Source organism: Equus caballus, chromosome 1 (genome assembly GCF_041296265.1).
Source record: "Equus caballus isolate H_3958 breed thoroughbred chromosome 1, TB-T2T, whole genome shotgun sequence".
Lineage (NCBI taxonomy): Eukaryota > Metazoa > Chordata > Mammalia > Perissodactyla > Equidae > Equus > Equus caballus.
Window position 1 is genome coordinate 173,980,905 of NC_091684.1, and position 13,880 is coordinate 173,994,784.

Here is a 13,880-nt window from a genome sequence, read left to right on the forward strand (position 1 = left end):
ACGGCTTGGACAGATGAAAGGAAACCAGCCAGTCAGCAACAGATGGAGACCAAAATCAGAGTAAGAAATAAGGGTCAAGGTAGCCAAGATGCCCCCAACAGTAAAAGACAGAAGGGAGGGATGTAAAGCTATATATGCTTGTCTGGACTTCCCAGGCCCAGAGCAGCCTGGTGAGAAAATGTTCCAGTCACAGAGTCTTTGTATTCACTTATTTAATAATAGTTTGGAAGAAGCAATCCCAGCTGGATAACAAGTAATTTAGTTTCAGAACATTTATCCCTCCAAAAAAAGTGCATTTCCCGCCTCTGGCACTCAGTGGTATGAATCGAACTCTTACTCTCACTCGGAGGCCTCTTCTATTCAATTCCCAGGTTGGCTGGCATAGTCTTCTTAGAATAACACCTAAACGTGGAATTTCTGTTTTCAAGAGTCCTCATTTCTAATATGAAACTCTAAGTGACACAGAATGAAGACTAAGGATCAAAGATTATCAGATTAATTTGCCTAAAACCAATTCACCTAGAAACAATTATTCTAAAATAAATATTTATCAAATCTGCAGCATTTCAAAAGGATTTAAGCAGATTCACCTTTTCACTTATTGCTGTTGTCGGTATAACCCTTCTTAGTCAACTGAATATGCCACACGTCTGTTCATTTGTTTAGAATATATTGGCATTTTAACAGCAGGAAATGTAGAAGACAGACCAAAGCATCAAAATCATATTGAGCTGTTACATTTCTAAAGGCATCTAATTTATAAAGGAGCATTGGATTAAGAAACACAAAAAAGGATACACAAAATGTCTGTACTAATTCTATTTATTGCTAGAAACTTTAAACTTTTTTAAAAAGTGTTTGAAAATTAGATAACATAGAAAAAGATATCCATAAAGGTAGGAAGCAATCTCATCATTTACAAAGTGCTGCAAATTTGATAAATTTATGTTGCTGATAATAACTCAGAAGTACCCTTGGATGAACAGATATAAATCCTGGAAACACCCAAAGCATTACAAAAAAGAACAGAACATCTAAATGTCTATAAAAACATCCAAAAGGGAATTAAGGTTTTGGTAAACTGGTCCTTAAGTGAAGTGAACTTTAAGCAAACAAGTTTTCAGTGAATTGGTTTTAAAAGATCTAGTTTTAGGTGAACCAATTTCAGCCAAACTGACTAGAACCAGGTCAAAGTGTCTTGCCCGTCTGGCTTCGCAGAGCCTCAGGGTTTGGGAGTTGCAGTAGATGTAATCCTGGGTCCCTCTGAGAGGTGGCAGGTCTGGAGTAGTGTGCTACTGCTAGGGAACCTGACCTGAGAAGAAGGGAGTGAGAGCATGAGTGTGTGTGTGTGAATGTGCCCGTGTGTGCAGATACAGGGCTGGAGTGCTCAGTGCACTTAAACCTGGGAGTGTGGCTAGCCTGAAGCTTCCTAGATGTCTCACCCAGCAACTCCACAGCCAGAGACCCACTCATTACCTCCCCCAGCTAAGGAGAAGAGGAGCCAAGTACAGGCACCCACCTAGCCTCCCCAGGCCCACCTGAGTCCCTGAGAAACTGGCAATATGGGAAGCAGGCCCCCCCCAGAGCTGGTCTCTATTCCTACCAGAAGGGTGAGCAGCTCTCCCAGTCCTTAGAAGATGGCCAAGAAATAACTCATGAATAAGGTCCAGAGTTTCCACGTCTTCATCCAGATAGAGAGATAAGAGACTGTGGTAAGAACCTGGCTGACCCCACATCTGACCCCACATGTAGGGTACAAAAGAGTGAGGAGCTCCCATGATGTCCTCTCTTCCTATAATCCAGAACTTATGCACCAACACATACTGGAGATACAGACTAAACTCCGACCTTCAGAAAGTATTGGAACCCGCCTGTGTGTGCCTGGGTAGGAGCTATAGCACAGCCTCCACACGTGGAAAGAAGGCGAGTCACCCCCACCATGGCAAGTGGAAGGTTCCTCCTCCACAATCCATTTGGAATGTCTTGATCTTTGGGTCTCTGGTCCTTGGGGCCCTCCCCAGAGGACTCTTCTGCCAGGCTTGCAGAGTGTGTTCCTTGCCTCGGCTGGCCTCAAAGGGGCCCACTGGCCAGAGGAATTTGTCGACAGTGGCGATGGCAGCAGCAGTGACTGCAGCTCAGATATAGTTGGCAGGGGGCTGTCGGGCATTGAGCCGCTGCATGTGACAGCCATGGCAGAGCAAGTGCCCGTCCAAAGGGAAGCAGCAGCAGCCTTCCTCATCACTCAGCTGCATCCGGCAGTCCTAGGGAAGAAGGACACCTAGTTCATCTCAGCTCAGGCACCTTGGACATGTTGGGAGTCTGTTCTGTTCAACACCAGACTCCTAATGCCTCGGGGTGGGACTGGAAGGAATGGACTCCCAGAAGAGAAACCTGAGAAAATACCTCAGCTGGACACGAGGTGTCGCTGCTACAGCAGAAATAATGAAACAGGCTCCCATTTCCAGTGGTTACCAGGATCCCCTAGTTTTCAGAATCTCGACCCTGGGAAAGCTAGATTCAGAAAGGACTAAACAACCAGGACCAGAGAGAGTGGCTGGAGGATGAGAAAGAGACTGGAGATAGGTCAGAGCAGCTTCCTGGGGTTCCATGCCCTATATGGACTCCAACAGCTCTAGGATTTGACTCCTCCCTGGCCCCACTCCAATTCTCCTCCAGGAGCCCTCACCCACAACACTCACCTCACAGTGGTAGCACTCAAAGTGATAATCTCGGTCCATGGATATCACCCTCACAATGTCCTCACAGCCCTGAAATAATGCAGACCACCACAGGGTGAGAGCAGCATGACAATCCCAAATTCACCCTCCCCCAACACAGCCCCCCTCCCACCTGATGGGAGGATCAATCAAAGGCCTCCGGAACCTCTCTGCAATCATCTGTAGCTTTGAGTTAGCCTTTGCAAGTCCTACCGGGACCTCCCTCTCCCCTTCCTTGGCGCTGCCTGCCTCCAGGAGGGCATGCCCCCTCATGCAGCCTTCTCTCTCTCCAGGGGCTCTGGCCTTACCTTCCTCTTCCAGCTGTGGGGGAAGCAGAGGGAAGGGAAAGGAGCAGGCAGCATAAATAAAGCAGGCTAAGCTGGGGACAAGGAAATCCAATAGGGTCTGGCTCCTCATTGGCTTTTGGCTTCTCTCCTAGGTACACCCTCTGCACACACAGCATAAACCATTTCCAACCCCTTCCTACCAGCCCTGAGGATTCTTCCCACCTTTTTCCAGCCCCTACATCTGGGATCTGGTGAACTTGACCTTAAAGAAAATCTGTTCTGGACTGGGAGAAAAGAGATGGAGCCTGGGCCCGGTGAGGCTGTCAGACATGTTTAGGCCCGGATGTTAGGGTCAGGGTGGTGACCTCGAGAGCAGAGTCACACGGGAATCTTTGCAGAGTACATTCCTCAGCACCACTGCCTCCCATGGGAGGCCAGGAAGCATGTCCCCATCCTCTCCCTAGAGGCAGCGGCACTGGCTGCCCTGCAGGAGAACCCAGACATACTGACCTCTGAAGGGAGGATGGGTTGGCCACAGGCCGCACACTTAGGAGCATAATTTCTGAAAGAGACAGGACAGAGATGAGCTGAGGTTGGGGAATCTCTGAGCCCAGTTCTACACCACACCCCAAGGGCAGACTCACTTGTGGTAGTCCGTGACACAGTACACCTGGTTGGAGAAGTCCACTGTGAAGGGGATGCCATCCAGGCACTTGTTGCAAACGATGCATCGGAAGCAGCCTGGGTGATAGGACTTCCCCATAGCCTGGAGAATCTGGCTCATGGGGTGGGAGGAGAATCAGCCTCCCTTCAGTCCCAGCTCTCCAGCTACCCGTAATGTTCCCCTCCAGCTCCCGCTAACCTCATCCAACCCCCTACTATCCTCCCAGAACAATGCTATGTAATCTGAGGGGACTAAGGAGTCTTAAAAAGGAGACAGAAATCCCAAAAAAGCTCTTAGCATCCAGGCCAGTGGTCCTCAGCCCAGGCTGCATATTAGGATCACCGGGGAGCTTTAAAAACCCATCAATGCCTGGGTCCCACCCCAGAAGTGTTCATCACAGTCTCTGGTGATGACCCAGGCATTGGTACTTTTACTTCCTCCCAGGTGATGTGCAAGGCTGCCAGAGTTGAGAACCACTGATCTAATCCAATCCCTCCTTCTTCCAGAAGAAAACTGAGTTCCAACTGATCCTAGTCAGTAGCAGAAAGGGGATCAAGACTGAGGACCTCACACTCCTAGGCAGAGGGCCTGGCTATGCCTGCAGAATTAGGGAGGGGCCAGACCCCAGAAGCATGGGCATGGCAGCATTAGGAGTCCAGACTTGATCCCATAGGTATAGAGAAGCCACTGTAACCAGGTGCTCTGGGGAGGAATGGGATGAAAGTGATTCATCTGGTGATAGGTTTCCTCCCCCCATCTTTTCTCAGTACCCATTTAGCCCCTGATTCTACCCCTCGGCCCCTCGGCCTTGTAGAGTCTCAGCTGAATACACTCTGCTCACCTTCTCCAAAATCAAGTGACCACAGACACAGCATTTCTCAGCTGCCTCCTGAAACCCTGAAAACTAGAGAGAAAAAAAAGGTCAAGGGAAGATGTTACAAGCTGAGAATGAACTGAGGGGTGGAACCCCAATAGGCCACCAAGAAGGGGGTTGCAATATGGGAGCCAATTGCAGGCACAGGGAACCCCTCACTCACCAGATAATCTTCCTCACAATAGACAGAGCCGTTGACGCTGTAGAAAGCCTTGCAGCGCAAAGTTCGCCCTAGAAGTAGCAGAGAAGGGGCTGGAGCCTATCCCGGGGCCCAGGCACAGGGCTTCCTCGCTCCAGGGTCTCTGCTCCCCAATGTTGCATGATGTATTTAAATCTAGATTTTAGTGCTTGTCCTCCAAACTGCTGTCTGCCCTCCCTCCCCCCACAAAAATCCCATCTGATGCAATTCCAATTTGCTTTGTCTCATTCCTGCCAACCTCCCCTCTCCTCTGCTCACCACTCCTCCAGTTCCTGCCTCCTCAACAGTTTTCTATGACCCTGCCCTAAATGAGCACCTTCCTCTCCAGTGCCCAGTGCGTGGGGAGGGGAGCCATCTGGGAAAGCAAAGCTTTCAACGTGCGATACAACGAGCACAGAGATGACCATACTGTCACAGACCTTGCCCTCTGGGACCTTTCAAGCTAGGAGCCTCTTTGCCCAAACATAGCTATCCTGCTCTCCTAGCCCTGTCCATCTCCTTCCAGGAAGGCTCTACAGAGGTCAGGACATATTGGAGTTACTGCTGGGGACAACGTGCTCCAGGGTGTCTAAATTGCCAAGGATGGGGGAGGAGTAAGACCAGGGCCCAGAGTGCGCAAGTTTCCCACCTCTGCCTTCTTCCCATCAAAATCTCCACATCCAGCTCTGCCCAGTGGTTTAGAAAAGCTGACTTAGAAACTCATGAGACATGAGGCGGATAGAGAGAGGGAAAGAGACATACCCAGAAGAGGCCCTACACACAGAACAGACAGAAAGATGAACCTAAAGAGAACCAAGCCGGGGGGTGGGGTGAGAGAAGAGCTGAGTGTTGGAGTCAGACAGGCAGAGATAGGAGATTAAAGGTTTAGCAAAGGAATCAGAGTGGGTAAGCAGTGGGGAGGGGTAATGAGGGAGGTAAGGGAAGGGCTGGGGAGTTAAGGCCGCTGGGAGCACCCCCCCCTCCAGGCGGGCCTCCTGAGCTAACAGCAGCGGGCATTCTTGGAGCGTGATGTCATCAGCTTGGCATGGCCCGGTGGCCTGCACTCTAGCGAGGTGGCTGAACTCTGACCAGCCAAGAGAAAACCCCCTCTCCGCCCGCCACAGTTCCCCACTCCCCCAGCCCACCCCCGCCCTTCCCACATTCCAGTCTTTCACTGTCGCCCCAGGCAACTCGACTGCCCAAGACCAAACCCCACCAAGGAGAGGCCAGAGGGCTGGGCAGGAGTCCAGGCTGGGCAAGAAGGGAGGCAGAAGAAAGGGAGAGGAACAGAGGGGAGGAAAAAGGCTGAACAGAGGGAGGGCTGACTCCAAAAAGCAGACCCAACATGGGGGCGGGAGAGCCAGGTAGAGCACAGAGGCATGAAGCAAGAGACAAGGTGGGGCAGCAGTGGTCGTCCAGATACATGGTGGGGACCCTCCGCGAGCAAATGAGGAGGCACAAGCTCTGCTTTCCCTAGGCACTTGTGAGCGTATGTATGTACGTGTGTGGGGAGTGCTTGAGGCCTGGGGGCTGCACTCACCACAGGAGCAGCAGACAAAGCACTGGGTGTGGTAGAGGCTGTCCAGGGCCTGGCAGGCGTTGCTCTGCCCATAGATGCCTTTGTTGCACTTGATACAGGTGCCTGAGAGGAGAGAGAAGAGGTTGTCAGCATCACATCCCACTTCCTCAGCTCAAAACCAGGGATTCCTGATCTTTCCTGACTCCTCTTTCCTGATTGTGCCAGAGGACCACCAGTCACAGCTTCCCTTTAATGGACTCCCTTCTGGGAAGAGAGGGTAATGAGAAATGGGATGCAGCAAGGCCTTGTCTAGGCAGATATATTCTTTTATTGATTAATCAACAGATATTTTCTTAACATCTATTTCATGCATAGTGAAAATATTGTGCCCAATACTGTGGAAAATTGGAGAAAGTCAAATATATGGTCCTTGGCCTTCAAATGCTTAGTTTCTGTTACGGAGAAAGACTAAACAGGCGAGGTACGATCCCTGTTGCACTGTGTGGGACAGTCAGAGATGTCACTTCATAAGGGCCCAGCAGCAGACTCAAAAACTTTCTAGAGAAAGCAAGCCAGTCCCAGAAAGCCTCTCTGGGACCTCAGTTTCCCCATTTGTAACATGAGCTGCTATTCAGCTATAGAATGACTTCTCACTGATCCACACCTCAAGGCTTCCAAGGATCTGGAAAGAAGGATCTGGCTCAGTAGAGGGCCCTGTGCAGAGGGGACCAGGTGAGCGTGACTCCCATGGGGAGACGGCTGCTGAGAATGCCAGGTGTGTTCCAGGGACTGAGGGTTGCACAGAAAGGGGGCAGGGAAGGGTGGCAGAACCCCTAATGTCTTCTTGTCATCTCCTATCATGGTAAGGGACAGAGCTGAACTGCTCTTCCCCGAACATCCCCCCCCTAAAATACATATACCTGGCTCTGGCACCCACCTTTCCTGGGTGTGTTCTTCCCTCCCTCCACTCCCCAATTCCAGGCCCATGAGTGAGGGCTAGGGCCTGTCTTTGGGGAGCAGATCCCAACGGGCCCGCCTTACCCCGCCCCACTTTTCCCCCTCGGCATACTGCCACGCTCCTTGCCTGTTGGGGCCCATCCCAGTCTTTGCCCAGGGGCTTGGGAGCCCGTGCAGCAGCTGCAGCAACTGATGAGCCCAGGCCTGTCTTGCTCCCACCCTCTGGCAGCTGGGCAAGGCTGTAGCCAAGGAAGAGGGCCCCTACTAGGGGCAAGAGTAGGAGGGTACAGTCAGGCTGGCAGTTCTGTCAGGGGAGGCAATCTGACCCCCAGGAAGGGGAGGCCCCCACCTCTGGGGTCAAAATGTGGCCTCCCCACAGGAGGGGAGATCGGCCCCCAGACTGCATGCCAGGGGGCCCTGTCAGAGCTGTTTCTTTGGGAAGCCTTGGTCATTATGGGAAGACAAGAGCAAACTGCTCAGGCATGTCTACCTTACCTCCTCTAACCGGGCACATCCACACCTAGGTTCTTCCTGCCATTTTACTGCACTCTCTCTGAGCTCCTTTCTTCCTTTTGGCTCTGATGGCTTAGCCAAAGAGACTTCTTTCCATCCAACAGCCACTTCTCCTGGGCCTCAAAAGGAAACTGCTAAAAGCATCCTGTCACTTAGTCTTCCTTGACCAAAGCATCATCTGCTCTGGCTTTCCTCTCTCAGGGTGGGAGGAAATGGAGGGATTGGGGTTGAACTAGGCAGGGTCCTTCCAGCCTGCAGCCCTGCTACTTCTGAACCTCCTCCCCAACCTTCCCTCCGCGGGCTGGGTTCCTCTCCTTTTACATTTCTAGCCATAGAGGTCTAGAGCATGGGGTCCAGGGCAGGAACATGGATGGTGAGAAGGAGATGCTTGGAAAACTGAAGGGGCCCACAACCCTAGGGGTGAGCCCTCCACTTCTGTTCTTCCTATCACAATCAGATTAGCATTTCTTTATATAGTGAAGTGGTCCTGTGGGTCTTGGCTAAAACATCGTTCATGACCCCAAATCCCACCCTCCCCTCAGCTGAGACATGTAATCAATTAATACTTTCTAAAGGCAACCGCATGGCGGAGAGAGACAGCGACCAGGTTTCCTTAACAGCAGCAGAAAATAAGGGGCTAGGCTAGCCTGAATTCTAAGCAGGTTATGGCCAGAAGTGAAAGCCAGGTTATTTCTGGCAGTTTCATAGGGTCGTTATCCACCCAGGGGTGACGGTGTCCCGGTCGTCGTGGCTGGTGCCCTGACTTCCGCAGGATGGCGAAAAAAGAAGCTGACACCACCAGGTCTCTGCTAAAATGCCCACGCACGCACCAAGCCAGCAGGACTGGGGCGAGCCAGCAGTAGGGTCCTTGCTTTCCGTCCCAGGCGACTTCATTCTCTCTCCCCAGAAACCACTTCCCCCACTACGACCACGGTTCCGCGCGGCTTACCAAGCAGCCCCTCGCCCCCGCACCCCACCCCTCTGCCCTGCGCCGCGCGGCCGGCCCCGCCCGCGGGCACCTGGAGAGCCGGGGCAGGAGCCGGCACGCACGCGGCCTGCCCGCCCCGCCCCCCCACCCGCGCATTCCCCGAATTCCTGCGGGCGGAGCCTAGGCCCGGGCGGGGGAGCGGTGCGCAGAAGCCTGCAGGGGCACCGCCGCCTAGGGGGCAGCAAGATGGGGGATGCTCTCACTGTCCCACTTGGTCCCCTCCCTAGGAGCCCTCCTACCGCGAAAAACCGAGGCTCTAAAGCTTGAGAAACTGAGACTCACGAGATAATCAGGGGGCTTGAATTTAGCAGGAATAAGGGGCCCCTGGTTCCTCTAAACCCAGTGGGAAGGGGAAATCCCTCTTGCCTCTTTTCTAGCCCCACATCTCCGCCTCCGACCTCCTGGCGCGGGCAATTTGGGCCATCGGGGCAGTGGGGAACTGAATGCGGTGGCGGGTCCCTTCCCGTCCCTAACCACTTCTCTCACTCACCGAAGTAGTCCTCTCTGGCCTCTGGCTCCCGCATCCGGGCCCGGGCGGCCTCCGGAACGAACGGACCCGGCAGCTCCTCCAGACCCGACGGCTCAATCCCCAAGGGTTCCCCGCGGGCGCCGGCTTCTCGCCCACCCGTGCCCACCGTCAGGCGCAGCAATGCTGTTAGCTCATCCTGGTATCGGGCGCCCGCGGCGCAGTCCCCGTAGCCGGTCACCGAGTGTCGTCCGGGTTGAGCCCCTCGTCTCTCTAAGGGCCCTGCCGCTCCCACTCCGGCCCCGGCTAGAGCTCCAGGGCTGCCCAGGGCCGGGGGATACGAGTGGCGGCTTTCCTGGCAGCCGAACCCCGCGGGCCGATGAGCGCACAGTCGGTCCAGGGCAGCGTGGAGCTCCGGGTAGGCGGACGGCACCCCTCCAGGGGAATAGCCCGCCGGAGCCCCGGGCAGGGGTGGGCCAAACAGGCATGGCCCGGCGGGCAGGGGGCTGCCGTGGCGCTGGTCGTAGCCCATGCTGATGCCGCTGGTACGATTGCTGCAGGGTCGGCTACCTCCGGCTCCGCCAGCCCCCGCCCCGTCCAGCAGCAGGCTGCCCCGGGGGCTGGACGGCTTGCTCGCGTCGCTGGCTGAGCTACTGGCGAAACTGGAGCGAGGGCTTAGGGCTGGGGCCGTGGTCTCCAGCCGAAAGTCGGGGGGCAATGACTGAGGTAGAGGCAAGGCCCGGGTGGGAGGCGGCCCCCCGGGAAACGAGCCTTCGTAGCGCTGCGCCTCAAAGGAGCCGCGCGGGTTCCGCTCTGCGTCCAGGGGGCCTTGCTCCCGGGCTGGCTCCAACGGCTCGTCCCCAGGTCCCCCAGTAGCTCCACGGGGCCCTGATTTCCTAGGTCCCCCCTGCCCACTCAGGCGCCCCTTGCCCGGCCCAGGGGTCCCATCAGACCCAGACCGGCTAGATTCACCCTTTCTGCGGCCGAACTTTGCGCTGCCGGAGTCCGAGAGTCTTAACTTCTCCAGCAGGCGACTGGCTTTCTCTCCTAATCGCTCCATGCCCTCGGGCCTGGGGCCTCCAGCCCCCTCCCCGCCTGGCACCCTGCAGCGTCTCAGCTGCCGCTTCTCTTTCCCTGCGGCCGGATTCCGGTTCCCCAAGGGCACAGAGTAGGCACAGGGGTTTAGCGGGCGGCCCGGATGCCCGGCGCCAAGAATCCCGCAGCATCACCCAGCGAGAGGGGCTGCGTCCCTCCGCTCATCAGAGGTCAAGCGGGGCCAGAAGGGCCTAAGGCCGCGGCTGTCCCGTCCGCAGGTCTATCTATTCACGCGTCGACTCGCCGGGGCCGCCCTACTCTCGCCGGCCCCCGCCCCCCTCACTCCCACACTCAGCACCGACCTAACTTCTCTCCCAAACTTTTGTCTGCCTGGCCGGATCTACTTTCCTGGAGGGGCGGAGCGCCCAGTACTAGAGGAACGGGGGGCGGGGGGGGGGGGGGGGTGTCTGCGCAGGGATCTCTGGTGCGCCAGGAAGTTGGGGGGGCGGGAACGGGTGCTAGTGCTAACTGTCTTAGAGGTGGAGATCCTCCGACTGGAGGCGACAGGAGTGCGAGGGGCAGTTTGGGCAGCTGTCACTACATCATTCAAGAATTGGGACAGGAAAAAGTGGAGTAGGGGGAGGGGAACTCTTTGTTTGCAGTTGGAATGCGCGGAGGGGCACGGTGGAATGTCGCGGTCTCGGACGGGGCGACGCGAGGCATGTTCTGCGCAAATACCGTGACTTTGTTCCTAGTGTGGGGACTGTGGGAGAGATGGAGAGAGACTAATACAGAAGGAGTGAGACAAGGAGAGATCCATAAAAAGGAAGACAGGGAGAAGAAGAAAGGTATATACATACAGAGGTTCAGAGACGTGTACGTAAAGAGCCCAGACAGGCGTGGAAGACAGGTAGCGAAAGAATGGGAGCCGGGGCAAAGGGGATCGTGGGTAGTGCAGAGACCGAAGGATGAGTAGACTAAGAAAAAGACAAATTTATGCAAGTCCAGAGAGAATGAGAGACAGATAAACTGCAATAAAGCGACACCACTTTCTGAACCCAAAGCTCTGTGAGGCGGGGGAGGAAGGGAGCTTTAGTGTCTACGTAAAAGGACTGAGGAAAAGATTTGGGACTAATCTCTACCTTCAGGATAGGACAGATAGAGGGATAGGCAGACACCCCCTGGTGTTGGGAAGTGAGATTTTTAGCAAGTATTTCAGGTGTCTGTGCAGATAGAAGGCCTGGTTTTAGGGCTAGGGAACGAACTGCTCGCCTCCTGCTTGGCTGACCTACAAGAGATTGGTGATGAAGAGTAATTTAAGATTAATTCCAGAGGAAAAACAGAATGTCATTTAGAGGAGATAGCAAGCAAAAATGATGAGAGTGGAAGAAGAAAAGAGGCTGATCTTGGCCATACCAGAGGGATCAAGAATAAGGAAAACAAGAAACTGTGGCTGAAGCTGAACAAACCTAATTAAATACCAGCCAGCTGATTTTGCCCAGACTAGCACATCAGGGGCCAGGAACTGAGGAAGTAGCATGGAGAAGGAATACTACTCCTTTGTATTTAGATAGTAAATGAGTATGAAAATTATATGCAAACAAATCATGCATATTATTTTCATCTCAACATTTTGAACACCTTTTATAATCTTCTAAGTAGCCTTAGGGAATGGGGAAGGAAAGGAGGTTAACATCTTTTGGGAAATTAATTTGGCACAAACTATTCAGTTCTTTGTCCTAGCTGCATTGTCTCCTTGACCTCCTCTCACCTGAGAATCAGCCTCTCTGTTTCCCTGGTCCAGGCCTACAGCTTTTCTCTGATCCAGAGGAGAGCCTACTATCAGACAGGAAGCAGGGAGCACTGAAAGCATTAGTAACAGAGGGGAGCTATCAGGTTGTATCTAGAACCTGCTGTGAGCAACATCTTCAGAATTAACCGTAAGGCTCTCCTTTCCTGTGTCCAGATGGGGAAGGAGAACCTGGACTCTTCTTTTCAATTACTTACATCCAAAATATCCACACGGGCTGGCCCCGTGGCCGAGCGGTTAAGTTCGCGCGCTCCACTGCAGGCAGCCTAGTGTTTCATTGGTTTGATTCCTGGGCGCGGACATGGCACTGCTCATCCACACTGAGGCAGCGTCCCACATGCCACAACTAGAAAGACCCACAACGAAGAATATACAACTATGTACTGCGGGGCTTTGGGGAGAAAAAGGAAAAATAAAATAAAATCTCAAAATATCCACACAGCCTGTAATATTTGGAAGCTTTGCTCCTTTGGGGTGAGGATGGGAGAGGAAAAGTTGAGAAGCCGTTTAAGGAGGCCCATCCAGGAGTTGGTGGTGGCAGCAGTGGGCACAGTTGGGACCAACAACCTGTGTTTTCAGGGGATAACAGGAAGCAGAGACAAGTGAAGGAGGAGATAGGTGCACTGATAGGGCGTGCTCCTGCAGTGCTCATGACCTTGGGGTAACCACTCCATAGACTGAACTGGAGCTGGTTGCTCCACAGGCCCTATTCTCCATCCCCACGACTTTAATTCAGCCAGCCCTGGTGGTCTAGGTGTTAAAATTCTACACTCTCATGGGTTGCCTGGGTTTGTTTCCCAGTCAGGGAACCATACCACCTGTCTGTCAGTCATCATACTGTGGTGACTGTTTGATACTGAAAGCTATGCTACTGAGGTGGACAGGTTTCGGCAGACCTTCCAGACTAAGACAGGCTAGGAAGAAGGACTTGGCCACCCACTTCCAAAAATATCAGCCAGGAAAACCCTGTGAATAGCAGTGGAGCATTGTCTGATACAGTGCCAGAAAGGATGGGGCAAAAAGACCAAGCAGGGTGCTGACTACTAGCATCTCCACTTGGTTGCCTCAAAGGCATACTGACTTCACCTTCCCTGCCTCCCGAAACTGGCTCCTCCAGCATTCCCTGAGTAAATTATACCATTAACCACTTAGCCGCTTAAGCCAGAAACCTGAACATCAACCTTTTGTCCTCCTCCCTTAACCTCAAATCCAACCAAGTCCTATGAATTCTGCTCCTAAATATCTTTCAAATCTCTCCTCCCATCATCACCATGATATCTATCAAGCCACCACATTTTCTTTCCTGAACCACTGCAAAAGTCTCCCTGCCGAGGCTTCGCCCTCAATCCGTCTTACACCCTGAGGTCAAGTGATTCTTCTAAACACAAAACTGATCATCTCATTTCCTGCTATAAAACCTTTCAGTGATTTCTCACTGTCCTTGAAATAAAGTCTATACTCTTTATGATATTTCACAAAGTCTCTCCAGCTCTCCAGCCTCTTCTCTCAGCACCATCCCTTCCTCAAACTGTTCTGCAGTAGAAATTGCACCTTGTCTGTGCTCTCTCTTGCCTCTAGACTTTTTTACTTGCTGTTCCCTGTGTTTGGATGACTCTCCTGGCCTCCGTTTCCTTCTGGCTAACTCTTCCCCTTCTTTCAGGTATTAGTTCAAACACCAGTCTCTGAGAAGCCTTTCCAGACTGCCAGAGTAGGTTAACTACCCCTGCTGTATACTCCCATGGCACCCCATACTCCCCCAGCATCACCCTTATCACAAGTCATTTCATTCCCTGCTTAAATGCCTGGCTTCCTGACTAAACAAAACCTCCAATCAGCATGTAACCTGATCAACATGGTATCCATAGTACCTAG

The 13,880-nt window shown here is 53.2% G+C and overlaps 1 protein-coding gene across 2 annotated transcripts; it reads right to left on the reverse strand.

The window, feature by feature from the left end:
- Window positions 1–197: 197 nt before the first annotated feature.
- AJUBA (ajuba LIM protein) lies at window positions 198–10,654 on the reverse strand. 2 transcript variants are annotated; one of them, XM_023622072.2, is made up of 8 exons: window positions 9,188–10,654; window positions 6,261–6,362; window positions 4,706–4,773; window positions 4,510–4,572; window positions 3,649–3,779; window positions 3,515–3,566; window positions 2,700–2,768; window positions 198–2,261 (listed from the first exon to the last, which is right to left on the reverse strand). In XM_023622072.2, exons 1-8 carry the CDS (start codon window positions 10,221–10,223, stop codon window positions 2,136–2,138), a joined length of 1,647 nt encoding a protein of 548 aa, XP_023477840.1. In that variant the 5' UTR covers window positions 10,224–10,654; the 3' UTR covers window positions 198–2,135. The 2 variants fall into 2 exon arrangements, with proteins under 2 accessions (XP_023477840.1, XP_070128823.1); XM_070272722.1 differs by lacking the exon at window positions 9,188–10,654 and adding an exon at window positions 7,692–8,487.
- Between the last annotated feature and the right edge of the window lie 3,226 nt (window positions 10,655–13,880).